Below are 14,415 nucleotides of genomic sequence, written 5' to 3'. Positions count from 1 at the left end.
TCTCCCATCAGGATCACTTCCTTTTTACATGCTCAACCAATTTTCCTAAACATTTCACATCAGTATTCTCTACATTCCCTGGCATATAACAGCATCCTCTCAGATATGCTAACTTGTTTCATTCAACCTCACATCACACAAATTAAAAATCTGCACATGTACTATAACTTCTGCACTTTATGGACACAATTCCTCTGCAATCATTAACAGCACCCCCCCCCCTTCTCTTTTTATCTTCTTATCCTTCTGGGAAATTGTATATTTTTTCATTTGTATTCCTGACATGACATCATTCTCAGTCAACCAAGTTTCACTTCTACCAATTATCTTTGGGAAAACCGATTCAATCAATGCAACAAACTCAGCTCTCTCTTGTTAAAAATACTCCTTACATTTATATACAAACATAACAATCCTTGTGTCTTTGAGGCCATTCTAAGCACCAATATTCTCTATTCTAGCTGCTATACCACACTACTCTCTTTGGTCTGACCACTCCCATATCCCTGTCCTTACTTCGATTACCATTCTTACCCATCTCATCCTTTATCCAATAATAAATTTAGTTTAATCCTTTATCCAAGTGTGAGCAAACAAAGTTTGCACCTGAAAATATCTTCAGGACTGGGGTAAGGTAGTACAACACCGGGTAACTCGTAGCAAGGTGGACCAAGCTAACATCACTCCTATCTCAGTATTTCCCATAATGCAAAACACATCTCCTTGCGGATATGTTCACACTTGGATAAAGGATTAAACTAAATTTATTATAGTCTAACCAAGTGAAAAATAAACTTTCAAAATGAAAAAACAACAAGGTTTAATATTAAGATACAACTAGTTTTGTTGAATGATTCAATTTCTTCAGGTATCACAGGCAAAGAATTTTATACAAAAAATGACAGAGACATGATAAAATTTCATCAACAGACCTAGTATAAAAGACAATAGTACATTTTAAAAACAGGAATGTGAGCTTGAGTTCTAAATTAAAGTTGACTACGTGTGTGAGCTGCCACGAGTGTGCCAATACTGAACAGAGGCAATGTGTGCGTCAGAGAGATTGATTCTGTTCAGTATTGGTACACTCGTGGCAGCTGACACACTTAGTCAACTTTAATTTAGAACTCAAGCTCGCATTCCTATTTTTAAAATGTACTATTGTCTTTTATACTAGATCTGTTGATGTAATTTTATCATGTCTCTGTCATTTTTTGTATAATTCTTTGTCTGTGATGCCTGAAGAAGTTTAATCATTCATTTAATCATTTAATATCTTAATATTAAACCTTGTTGTTTTTTCATTCTCAGTATATAGTCATTCAAACTAATTTTTTCTAATATTTTCTACTGAGTAAAGATGAACAAAAAAAAAAAATATATATATATATATATATATATATATTCTGACATTGTTGCTGTTTAATATGGACTACATGCCCCCCCCCCCCCATACACATGTATATTTACGTAATTTACACAATTATTATTTACATAGTCTTCTGAATCTTCCATAAACAATCTTCCATAAAAACAAATATGGAACTTTTTTTCTAGTCACTTCAGTAAGTGAGGCAGCAATATCACTCTTGGCAGTTAAATTAATATTCCACTTTATGACATAAATAAACTTATAAATATCCATGTTTGTGGCAGGATTTAAACCTACAGTCTATTGGTTGGAAAACAGATATGCTATCCACTCAGCCACTCAGACAGGTTTTCCATAATCACTCACCTTTTAGTTCCACATATATCATTTCCTCTCAAATGCTGATGACCAGCTGAATCTTTGAGAATACCTCATGGTTACTTTTACCAATTGGAGGAAGATTCAGCACTTATTTCAAAATGACATTTTTGATGCTGTTATCAAATCTGAGACTTTATCTTTGTGTGTCCTCTTATATAATAATGCCTTGATTGTCTGTATAGAAACTTATAAAAAAAATTTATCTTGCTCATTCAGATTTATATTTCTATAAATAAAATCACTCATAATGGTTACTCTATTCATCTTGCTTGTTTCTTATTCTTTATCAGTTTCATTAAACCTTCCTTGTCATTACCTTTTTGCTTGTGCACAGATTTGGTCATCGGGTTTTCATGCTGAGGAGGATATGTTGTAAAGGGTTCAGAGAAGATTCATAAAGGTGGTCAGTGGTGTTTAGAATGTGGAGTACAAGGAGAGATTGAGAGAATGTAAATTGCAGAGCCTCATAAATAGGAGGAAAAGGAGGGATATGATTAAGACATATAAGCTAGTCAGGGGTTGTTATCAGGTTGACATGGAAGAGATTGTTCATAGAATGGGAGAGGGGAATAGAACAAGAAGCTGTCACTGGAAACCCCTTTTCTTCCTACTCTGTTATCTTCCACTCTCCTTGCAACCTTCTAACATTCTTCTCCTTCTTACAATCAAAATCATTTGTACCCACTTGCTTTCCTGCTTGTTTATTCTTCATATCCAAAGCTTTGTTTACAAGCTTTACTAATTCTTCCTTTAGGAAAAGAAAAGCCAGGAAAATTGTTCTCACCTAAATATGAGATTGCTTAACTCATCTTCATTTGAAAAGGCCTTGTAAATGTTCCTGATATCCGAGATACAATTAAGTACTAATAAGTGACTAAACATACACACATAATAACCACAGTAATAAGTTTTAATAAGTAAATATTTCTTCCTAAGTATCTTTGTCAGTACAGTTAACTCAAACAATACTAGGAAGAAGGTCTTTAGGAGAAGGTAACAATACTTGTTACCTTCTCCTAAAGACAAACTCTCACCTCTGATGCTACCTGGCGTGTACGAGGTTCCATGCTCCTGTAAATTGTCTTACTATGGGCAGACAGGTAGATCTGTTCATAAACGCATTTCGGAACATCAAGGCCATATCTGTCTTATCAAGCTGCAGAAATCTGGCCCTGCACAACATGGAGTTGAAAACCCAAACCATAGGATCCATTGGGAAAAGACCAAACTTCTACATAGATCTTTATATAAACATGAACGTTTATATAAAGAAAGTGCTGAAGCCCTGCTTCACAGATAAATCTAAACCGTAATGACGTTCTTGCTATTCCTGAAGCATGGGAAATTGTCATACAAAATTGTGTTAAATAATTTTTATATATGTTATTTTATTTTAATGTAATCGTTTTTTTTTCCCTCTATATATATTTTAATTTAATTCTATAACATGCTACTGCACGCATATTGGGATTCCATTGTAATCATGCACCCTAACTGTATGTTATTCCTAGTATTGTTTGAATTAGCTGTACTGACGATGTCCTAAGGTACTTAGGATGAAATATTTACTTATTAAAACTTATTACCGTGGTTATTACGTGTGTTTGTTTAGTCATGAATTCTCCACAGTTTCATTGTACAATAAAGTACTAATAAGGATGTTATGAATGTCGTTAGATGGGGCGATGAATTTTATTCCTATGTGTGACTGCCACCATGCTTATTGCAGGCCTTAAATAGCTCACAGATGTTCCATACTTGTTCCTAGAGCATGGTTTTTACTTATGTAAAAACCCCACACCAGGAACTAGAAAAAATCATAAGTTTATGACATTTCATGTGTGGTATTCACATTAAAAAAAAAAAAAAAAAAAAAAAATATATATATATATATATACACACACCACTATATTTTGAAATCATAAAATTAATGTAGTTGCATTCTGTTTGTATTTTGCATGCATTCTGTTTGCTGGCCTTGTTGTCCAGCAGAAAGCATCTCTGCTTTCTGACATGCTGAGAGTGTTGTTATCTTTTAATAACAACACTCTCAGCATGTCAGAAAGTAATGATTTTACACCAATTGGATGGTAATGATTTTACACCAAAAAATTAATGTCTTGCCTAATGGCATTCACAAACATTACCACAGTAGAATTCAAACCAACACTCTCAGCATGTCAGAAAGCAGAGATGCTTTCTGACATGCTGAGAGTGTTGGTTTGAATTCTACTGTGGTAATGTTTGTGAATGCCATTAGGCAAGACATTAATTTTTTGGTGTAAAATCATTACCATCCAACTTATCGGGGATCTCTATCTGGAAAAAAGCACCATAACCAATTTCTAGTGCAGGTTTTTGTATTATTGAACCCTTAGTACTCTCATGATACTAAATATGCTAAATGCGGTACCTTTTGTATGTGGGATTATCATAAAAAATTGCAGTTTTTTATTATTATTTTTAGAGATTTGGAAAATATGTTTAAGTCCTGCCAGTGTGACCTTTCAGCACTAAATCTGACATTTGCCAGACTTTTTCTTCATTTTAAAAATTTTATGGAATTTACAACCATGTTAAAAAAACTTTTCTTATTATGCCGACGTTTCGATCTTCACATCAAAATCATCATCTGGAGCATACATAAATATACAGGACAAGCTGAGTTACATCATTGACTGTAAGCTAGAGAAACAATGATTTGATCACATGTTATTCTACTGGCGTGACCTCTGTCTGGTGAAAAAAAAAAATTATAAATTACATCAAGCTAAATTCTATTTTACAATGACAGGAATAAACATTCTTTTAGATGGTTTTCTTTCAGAAACATTTGGTGTCCTATTTATAGTATTACATTTCTTATTTTTGATTTACAATACTGGATTTTCTACAGTCCTGTTTATAGTTGTTCTTAGTGAGGAAGGTCGAACTGTATTTGTCTGTATGTCTCTCTAACTTACCTTATATTGGGAAAACTGGACGTACGATCTCTATCCATAAAAAAGAACACAAACGACACAATAAATTTAACAATTTTGGTGAATCAAGCTTCTCAGATCACACTCTTAACATCATACACAAAATTGATTGGAAAAGTACTTGTTCTTTACACCATACACAAACCTGGTATGAACGGAAATTTAAAGGAGCATGTGAAATTTTAATTAACCAGCTAATCTTAACAGTAATGGTGGCATAGAAAACTCAACAATTTGGATGGCACACATTTGGCCCACTTAGTTTCCAGCAAACCATGACTTTAGGACTCTAAGCAGTTTTTCAGGTTTTATTGACCCCTATCCATACCAGTTAGTTGTAATGTATACGTATACTTATATTATTATTATTATTATTATTATTATTCAGGCCTCCATGGAGTCAAAAGACTCATCGTGGGAGGTCCTTCCTAGGAAGCACAAAGTCTATCATACTACTCCTTAAACTCATTGACCATTCTCACTCTCACCACTCTATCAGGCAGCTTCCTTTCGTAACTTCCAGGGATGACCCCCTTGTCATCACTCCTTCCCGCTGTTCAACCAAGCAAAAGAACTCCCCAGTGTCAACCCTGTAACCACCTCTCAATAGTTTAAAAGTCTCAGTCATATTGCCTCTCCTTCTATCTACCAAACTCTGCAGTCCACATTCCCTCAGCTGATCCTCATAACTAACATTGTACAATCCTGAAACCATCATCCACCTTGGTACCCTTTCCACAGTTAATTTATCCCCTTCAAATCCTGGGGACCAAATCTGAGAACAATAGTCTAAGTGTGGTCTGATCAGGATCTTATACAATGGAATGATAACTCTTTTATCTCTGCAGGTCAGCATCCTTCTCAGTATTGCAGCAATCCTCCATGTTACCTTCACCACCTTTGCAATATGTCCCCTGAATTTCAGGTTTCTGTCAATCATCAATCCCAGATCTCTGTCTCCCCTATTTCCTCCAGTACGACTCCTCCAATAGCGTATGAAGTGTTCTATTCATGTGTCCCAAACCTCAAGACCTTACATTTTGCTGCATTAAACTGAAAGCCCCATTCATTTGCCCACCTGTCTAATTTATACAAATCCTGTTGCAGGGCTACCACATCTGCGCTATTACTAATAACCGTTCTCAGCTTCACATCATCCGCAAACAACTGAATATCCCCCTGCATTCCACTGACAATGTCATTGATATAAAGGTTAAACAATATAGGTCTCGGTACTGAGCCCTGTGGGACCCCACTTGTAACCTTCTGCCTCCTTGATACTGCCCCACGATACACAACTCTCTGATACCTATCAGACAGCCAATCCTGAATCCAGTTGATCAACCTGACATCCATACGGTGTGGTGAAACTTAAATATCAGCTTATCATGTCAAATGCCTTCACTAAATCCAAGAAAATGGCACTACATGCCTTTCCCTCATCAACTTCTCTTGTAACTTTATTATAAAACGTTAGCATATTACTAAAACAAGACTGCCCCTTAACAAATCCTTGTTGCCTCTCACAGATCACATTACCTTCATCTGCCCAATGCTGTATACGATCCCTCACTAATTTCTCCAACATCTTAACAACTACTGATGACTATAATTAGACACTTCCACTGTGCTACCGCTTTTATGCAATGGCACTATCTTCCCTTCCTTCCATTCCCTGGGCACCTTTCCTGTAGCCAGACTTTCATTGAAAAGCCAGGTTAAAAGAGCTCAGTTCTTTAGCACATTCTCTCAAAACTTGTGGTCAAATACCTTCCAGTCCCACAGCTCTACTGACATCCAGGGTACTCAGTATTTGGAACACACTCTCCTCCTGCACATCTAAACCTCAAACCAGCTCTATCTCTCTAACATTAAAATTGACTCCTCCAGGATGAAATACTCCAATAAAATGTTCATTGAACAATTCTACTATGTCCTCTGCATCAGTAACTCTATTTCAAGGTACAGCATTCCTATCCCACATTCCTATTCCATTTCTATCCCACAATGTCATTCTTCCACAATCATTTCTCCTCCTACTGGCCACATAGCTAAAATTTCCCTAGAATTTCTTTGGATCTTTGGGCGTATCTCTTCTGATATTGCAGTTTCGCCTTCCTTACCATACTAGTCACTCTCCTGGACTGTGTCTTATATTCTTTATGCATCTGCTCTTTACCTTTCTCCTTATATCTCTTCCATAGCCTCTTTTTTACATGCAATTCCTGTTTAATATTGTTTGTTATCTACTTTACACCAAATTGTGTCCTCTTCTTCACTTGTGGAATACAGCTTACTATTGCTGATAACAAATATTCCTTCACAATTTCCCAAGCACTAATGATATCCTGGCATTCCAATTCCACCCTCCATGGAACTGCCTCAAGTTGATATCTAAGACTATTATAATCACCCGCTTTATAATTCCACATATATTACCTTCTTTTTAATATTCCTGCATGTCTATTCATCTTTCAAGTCAAAAACCACATGGTCACTCTCTCCAACTGATGGGAGAGATGCCATCTCAGTTATTATCAGCTCTTCTGATGCTATGACCAAATCCAAAACTCTTGTACCTCTTGTTCCCTCTATTACACGTTGCCTAAGACATTTGTCCCTCAAGAATTCTAGAAATTCCATTCCATTTTTACTACATGTATTTTCCTCTTCCCAACTTATACTGCTGCAGTTAAAATCTCCCATAATAATCATTCTTCTTGCACTTGCCAAGCTGAACTGCCTAAACATCTCCTGCTCCCCACACTCTGTGCTTCTTGGGTTGTAGAAACACCCCACTAAATATCCTGTCTTACCCACCTCAATCTCATACCATATGCTTTCAAAACCATTAGTGTCACTGCCTTCCAAAGCTCCTGCTCTTAGAGGACATAAGTCGTGACTTATCATAAGCAGTACTCCACCACCACACTTTCCTTTCCTATCCTGCTGAAAAATGCTGTACCCTGCTACTTCTATTCCTGTTATTATATCCTCTTCTGTCAACCACATCTCAGTGATTCCAATAATCTTTGGCCAGGCTGATGCTATCAGCGCCACCAATTTCTCTCCTTTTTTCTGGATTGTCCTGGCATTAGTATAAAGCATAAAAATGCCACTGTTTCTATACTTAGCATTATCCCCTCTAGACTCCACTGGGCTCAGCATTACTTGATATCGTCCCCCTTCTCCCAAGTACCCATTTTCACAAGAGGCCACCCCTGCTACCATCCTCCCTGGGTATTCTAGTTTCCCTGTATTGACATACCGATTCGTTCAGAACAGCAATATCTCCAGATGCCTGCAGCCTTCCTCATTCAAATGCAAATGGTCTCTCACATACCACACAATTCCTTTCTCTCCTCAAATGCCCTCCAATCATCCACATATTCCAATCCTCTCTTCTGACACAGTCCAGTTATTATGTTATTCAATGTTACTGCTCTTCTGCTCAGCTCATCACTATCATGCTTAGGCAACATTCATACTATCTTTCCTCTCTACATTTTCCTTTGTACAACCTCAAGTAAGAATCTCATATCTCTCGACTCCCAATTTACATTGCCTCTTAAGTCATTCGTTCCTATCATCTCATCCACCTTTTCACCCCTCTTAATTGCCATAGCCACACTTTCTATCATTCCTCCAGGCAAACACTCCTCATGCATCCTATTTTGCACACCACGGATCATTGAGTCCCCATACATTAAACCTCTTATCACCCTATTCCTCGATTGCTCACCTTCATCCCTGACTCTCTTTCTCTCTCTCTCTCTCTTCTCTAACACTTTCTCTCTGTGTTCCCCTACTTACCTGCCTTCCTGACATCACCCTATCCCTAGTTCCAGCACTCCCTCGCAATCTTCTCATTCCCTCTCTCCTACCATTTCCATTCTCTTTTCTTTTATCATTCCCATAACTGTCTCTTTCATTCCCTCTCTTCCACTGAACCTATTCTCTCCTCTTCTATCATTCACATAACTCTCTCTCATTCTCTCTCTCTTCTACTGTTCCTATTCTCTCTTCTATCATTCCCATAACTCTCTGATTCCCTCTCTCCTATCATTCCTATTCTCTCCTCTTCTACCATTCTCATGACCCTCTCTCATTCTCTGTCTTTTACTGTTCCTATTCTCTCTCTTTCATTCCCTTTCTTCTACCATTTCCATTCTCTCCTCTTCTATCATTCCCATAACTCTCTCTCATTCCCTCTCTTCTACTGTTCCTATTCTTTCTCTCTTCTACTGTTCCTATTCTTTCTCTCTTCTACTGTTCCTATTCTTTCTCTCTTCTATCATTCCCTTTCTTCTACCGTTTCCATTCTCTCCTCTTCTATCATTCCCATAACTCTCTCTCATTTCCTCTCTTCTGCTATTCCTATTCTCTCCTCTTCTACCATTCTCATAATTCTCTGTTTCACTCCTACTCTGATTCACCTTGCATTCCTCTCTTCCATTTGCCTAATCTCATCTTTCACACTTCTCATCTCATTCTCTAGACATTCCACCTGCTCTTTCAGCTCCTCTCTCTCTCTCTGCAAGTCAGCCACTCTTGTTTGCCATTCATCCCAGTTGAGACCATCTCCGAAAACTTCACAATCATTCAACCTTTCCACACTCCATACTCTCATTTTTTCATTCATATTCCTCTCGCTATTCTTGCCCCTCTATCATACCACTCATCTCTCTACGTGGAGAATCTCTCTTCTCTGACTCAATGATGTCCATTATAGTCTCAACAAGGTCAGTTATAGCCATCTCTAACTCACCAAGTTCCTTCTATTGCCTGCATTTTGCACATATACGTATTTTCCCTTCTCTCACCTGCCACATATACAACTGCTGGGACGCATACATTTCACAAGTTCCACATGCCACAAAATCCCTTGTTATATCATGCAAAATGGAGTTCTTAAATGGGGGAGGACTTGGTGATACGCCATTTGCAATTTTAGCTGGTGCTGCCTCCATTATTTAAAATAATGTTGAGGAACTGTTACAACTAAACGCTAAATAAGTGTAAGTGAGTATAACTATATAAGTATAAGTTAAATATAAGTAAAAAACATATTTAAATATACTAAATATCTAAATAATGAAAACTTATGTTATCTTCTTCTTCTTCTCTTCCACCGCTGTGCATCCGATTCTGACCCCGCCTTCTCGGTAACCAAAAATACGCAATATAGAGACAACAAATAACTCCAAAAACAACCACTGAAGGACACTTGTATTACAGAAAAACAATGTAGCACAAATCTCGACAGAAGTCACAATATTCACCAATTAAAAAAGAACTTTTATCAGCATAGCTCAAATCCCCTGCCACGTTCTAAGTAATTTTTAATTTTAATTTATTATTATTATTTTCTTTTTTGTATACATGTTGCTCTCCAGCTTAATTTAATTTTGTAACTTAATAGATAATAATAGAACTCTAGCTTTGATGTAGTAAGTTTTTTTCCCACCAGAGGTCAGGCTAATAGTTGTAATAGTTGATCAGTAACTTTAGCATGCCATATAGATTGTAGTGCAGCTTGTTTCTTTGTATACATATGTGTATACTCTTGATGATGACCTTAATGTGAAGGCCAAAACGTCGAGGGTTTATTTTGGTTTATATTAAACTGAAGTTTTATTCCAACATGGTAGTTGTTTCCATAATTTCATGATATATTTTGTGTATGTCTGATAATGATAATAATAATATGCATGCCAGAATGCAAGGTATTGATGTATTTATAGTTCTTTCCAGTGTTCTATAGATAATCTTCAGTAACATATAGCTTATGTTTATTTTAAACTTTTTTCTACTATTCTTTTTTATAGCTTTATGCAGAGAACCATGTTTAAATGGAGGACGCTGCATTGGTCCAGACCGATGTGCTTGTGTTTATGGATTTACTGGCCGTAGATGTGAAAGAGGTGAGATGGTATCCTATTGCTGTTTATTTAAATGAAATATGATGATGGTTACATGCAAAAAGGAAGAAGAGAGAGAGAGAGAGAGAAGGTATAATGCAACTGGTTGAATCACATGCATATAATGTGTCTGCTCTCCATTTAGCAAGGTGTATATTTAAATTTCAAATCCATCATGGGCATGGATATTTGTGAATTCTTTTAGGTACTAGATGAATTTCGTTGTTTGCTGTGAGACCTCTAACCTGCTTACTTGGGTACCTGAAATGACTTTTCATATTATTAGGGATTGTTATGTTTGTATACAGATGTAAGGAGTATCCAAAATAAGAGTTGAGTTTGTTGCATTGATTGTGTCAGTATGACCAAAGATAATTTGTATAAGAAATTTGGTTGTCTGAGGATGATATGATGTTGGGAATAGAAATGGAAGGATATACAATTTTCCGGAAGGATAGGAAGGTGAAAACAGGAGGGGGAAGTGCTGTTAATGATTGCAGAAGAATTGTGTCCACAAAGTGTGGAAGTTGATAGTATATGTGCAGATTTTGAATCTGTGTGGTGTGAAATTGAAATTAACAGGCTTAGTATATCTGATAGGATGCTGTTATAGGCCAGGGAATGTAGAGAATACTGATTGGGAAATGTTTGGGCAAATTGGTTGGGCATGGAAACGAAGGTGATCCTGATGGGAGACTTTAATTAAAGGAATATAGAATGGAAGTAGGAGATAGTCTACAGGAACAAGGAGAGTGAGTTTGTTGAATTTCTGAGGGGGATAAATATCTTAAGCAGCATGTGACTGAAGTGACTGGAGGGTTTAATGTTTTGTTTTTGGTGATTACTTCCCAAGATGTAGTTGTTAATGAGGTATTGACACTGCTTCCAGTTGGTGAGAGTGATCATGAGGTACTTGTTTGGGAAGTGGGAGAAACAAGAAAAGATTACTGACAAAAATGGATATATGTGGAAGTATAAGGTAGGTGATTATGGGAAGTCATGAAAATGTCAAAAAAATGTGTTATTTTTGTGGGTTATGCTGATGGACAGTCATCCCAGCTTCTCATCATCCTCCAAGGTGGTAATGCTTCTTAAAATGCAAGTGCCACTCAAAACACTCAGTTCAGCTCATGGCTTTGTTTTCATATGCCTGATGAAATAATTCAAGGGTCCCTGTGGCAGATTTTCCCACTTTTATGCAAAATTTTATATTTGCCCTTTGTTTTAATTTCACGTTTATGGGGAAATTACAGAATGTCATAAACACATGATAAGAATAACGCATGCTACATGAGTTCTGGTGCACACAGCAAAACGCCACATGGCAGGCTTACTCAACAGTGTCTGTGCCACTGACACCTAGTGGTATGAGACTGTAACTCGATCTGTCGCAGTCTGGTTTCTTTTTGATAGCACTTCATACTCAGTTGGATCTATTCCATAATATGGATGCAAGCCTATTTTAGCCCATTGTTCTTACCTCATTCCTCATAAAATGATAGAGTAGGGCATTAATAGTCAATGGTTTCACCATTTGGAGGTATGCCAGTTAATCGATGACTACCAGTATTGATTCTATCACAAATATAGAACATATCTTGTGTTTTTGATTTGGTTTGTCATTGAGACCTGCTCAGCGATCCTATGATGCATCTTCTATTCTTTGTAATTTTGTAGCTGGTTTCCTCTATAGCTGTTCATGGCATGTCATGGTGTAAATCTTCTTTTCAGATTTCATCACTAATGCATGAGTGTCGCGGGACTCAGTTTTCCTTGTACATAAATGACCATCCCTTACTTATTTCAAGCCTTATCCATTATGTGCTAAAGATAGCACATTTTCCTCCTACTCATTTGAAAAACCTTGTAGTGCTCATACATCCAGGCTTCAAGAACTTTTACAATGCCTGATTTACTAATGTGGCTAAATATCTGTATAATATTTTAGATATTTACAACTAATCATCTTTAATGCAACTAAAACATATGTGTCTTCTTTCCTCCCAAAAAGATTTCAGTTTTGTTCATTTTCCTTTACCTTTGATTATACTCAGATTACCATATATGGTCATTTCTGTCTGTCTCTCTCTCTCTCTCTCTGACTCCCCCCTTCCCCCTTCTTTCTTTTTAGGGCTGAAATTCGCTTCTAGTCTTTCCTGCTGCAAACATCTATTTTGTATGTCACTATTCACTTCTATGGTGACATCCTTTGCCTTAAAAAACTTGGTGTCCTTTTCTCAAGTTGTTATTTCAACCCTCATGATAGTAACTCGGTACAAATTTAAAATCCTCCTAAACACAAGAATACTGTTATAATTTCTTAGGTATGGTGCACCAAAACTTCACTAAAAATTTTTGAAGGTATTCAGATGAAGAAATCAGCTTATTTAACTGATGACTTTTTTTTTTTTTTCCCACAGATTCAGTTCAATCATAGTCTCATAGACAGTCTTTTGTTTTGTATCTCTTTTACTGACACACCATAGTTGCTTAAATAATGCTAGAAAAGAAATTATATTCTTGTTTTAATCGTTTATCCAAGTGTAAATAAAGTTTACATGTGAAGTACATTGATTGGAAGGAGGAGAGGACACATGTGAGGAAGGAAATGGATTTTATTCAATTATTAAGGGATAACTATCTGAAACAGCATGTAATTGAAAATACTAGGGGTGTGAGAGTGCTTGACCTGGTAATAGTATCTGAGTATTTGACTGTAATGAATATGACCATGTTGCCACCTATTGGTGAGAGTGATCATAAGGTCTTGACCTGGGAGGTGGCTAAAGGTGTGAAATTTGTGATTAAGACAGGGTATATGTGGAATTACCGTGCTGGCAAGTATGACAAGCTTAGGAGATTGCTTGGATCAGTGCCATGGCATGTACAACTGCAAGGGCTGGACGTCGATAGAGCATGGGAAGTGATCAAAGAGCATTTACAGAAGGTTATGGCTGATTGTATACCTAAGGTCCAAATAGTGAAACAAGGAGGGGTTAAACGGATGAATAACACCATTAAGCTTGAGCTGCAAAAAAAGAAACAACTATGGAGGGAATTTAAAGAAAGGGGTGACCTGCAGGCACACGAATGGTATAAAGTGCAGGCCAGAAGGGTAACGAGTGTGGTAAAAACAGCAAAAGCCGATTATGAAAGGAAACTAGCTATGCAAGCAAAAGAGAATCCCAAACAGTTCTTTCAATATGCTGCAAGCAAGAAAAAAACTGTACATGGCAAAATGATTTTAAGGAATGACGATGGTAAAGAGTTCACTGAACCAGTCGATATAGTGGAGTTACTGAGCGCGCACTTTGCAAAAGTATATCATCCAGGTGGTGACGTTGAAAAAATGAAGGAACCATTAGTTTATATGGGAATTGTGATGAATGAAGTGGAGGTGAATAGTCTATTACAGAACCTTAATGTGAATACATCTGTGGGATTGGATGGTATACCGGCACGGGTCTTGCATGAAGCGGCTAATGAATTATCAGTGCCCTTGACCATGTTGTTTAATCTGAGTCTCAGGTCTGGCTTAGTCCCGAAGGCGTGGAAAGAGGGGAAAATAGTTTCACTGCATAAAGGAGGATCCAAGACTATGGTTGCAAATTACCGACCGATCAGCATATCAGGAGTCGTTGTCAAGGTCTTGGAGAAAGTCAAGGGAAAAATACAGGAATGGATTGATGAAAATGAGATACTGTACAGAGGATAGCATGGCTTTGTGTAGGGTAGATCATGCCTCAGTAACTTGCTCAAG

General features: G+C 37.1%; 1 protein-coding gene across 1 annotated transcript in view; it reads left to right on the top strand.

Annotated features, from left to right (window-relative positions):
* Positions 1 to 14,415, top strand: part of LOC150100631 (fibrillin-1-like) — a 1,594,375-nt gene that overhangs the window by 100,933 nt on the left and 1,479,027 nt on the right. The window contains exon 4 of the mRNA XM_090401848.1: positions 10,563 to 10,658. Within this exon, the coding sequence (XP_090257974.1) occupies positions 10,563 to 10,658 (96 nt within the window). The remainder of the gene's footprint in view (positions 1 to 10,562; positions 10,659 to 14,415) is intronic.

The sequence above is a fragment of the Typopeltis vanoorti genome, chromosome 12 (genome assembly GCF_054136105.1).
Source record: "Typopeltis vanoorti isolate ZY-2024b chromosome 12, IOZ_Tvanoo_1.0, whole genome shotgun sequence".
NCBI classification, from domain to species: Eukaryota; Metazoa; Arthropoda; class Arachnida; order Uropygi; family Thelyphonidae; genus Typopeltis; species Typopeltis vanoorti.
The sequence above is the reverse complement of the archived record's forward strand: the minus strand, read 5'-3'. Positions and strand labels throughout refer to the sequence as shown.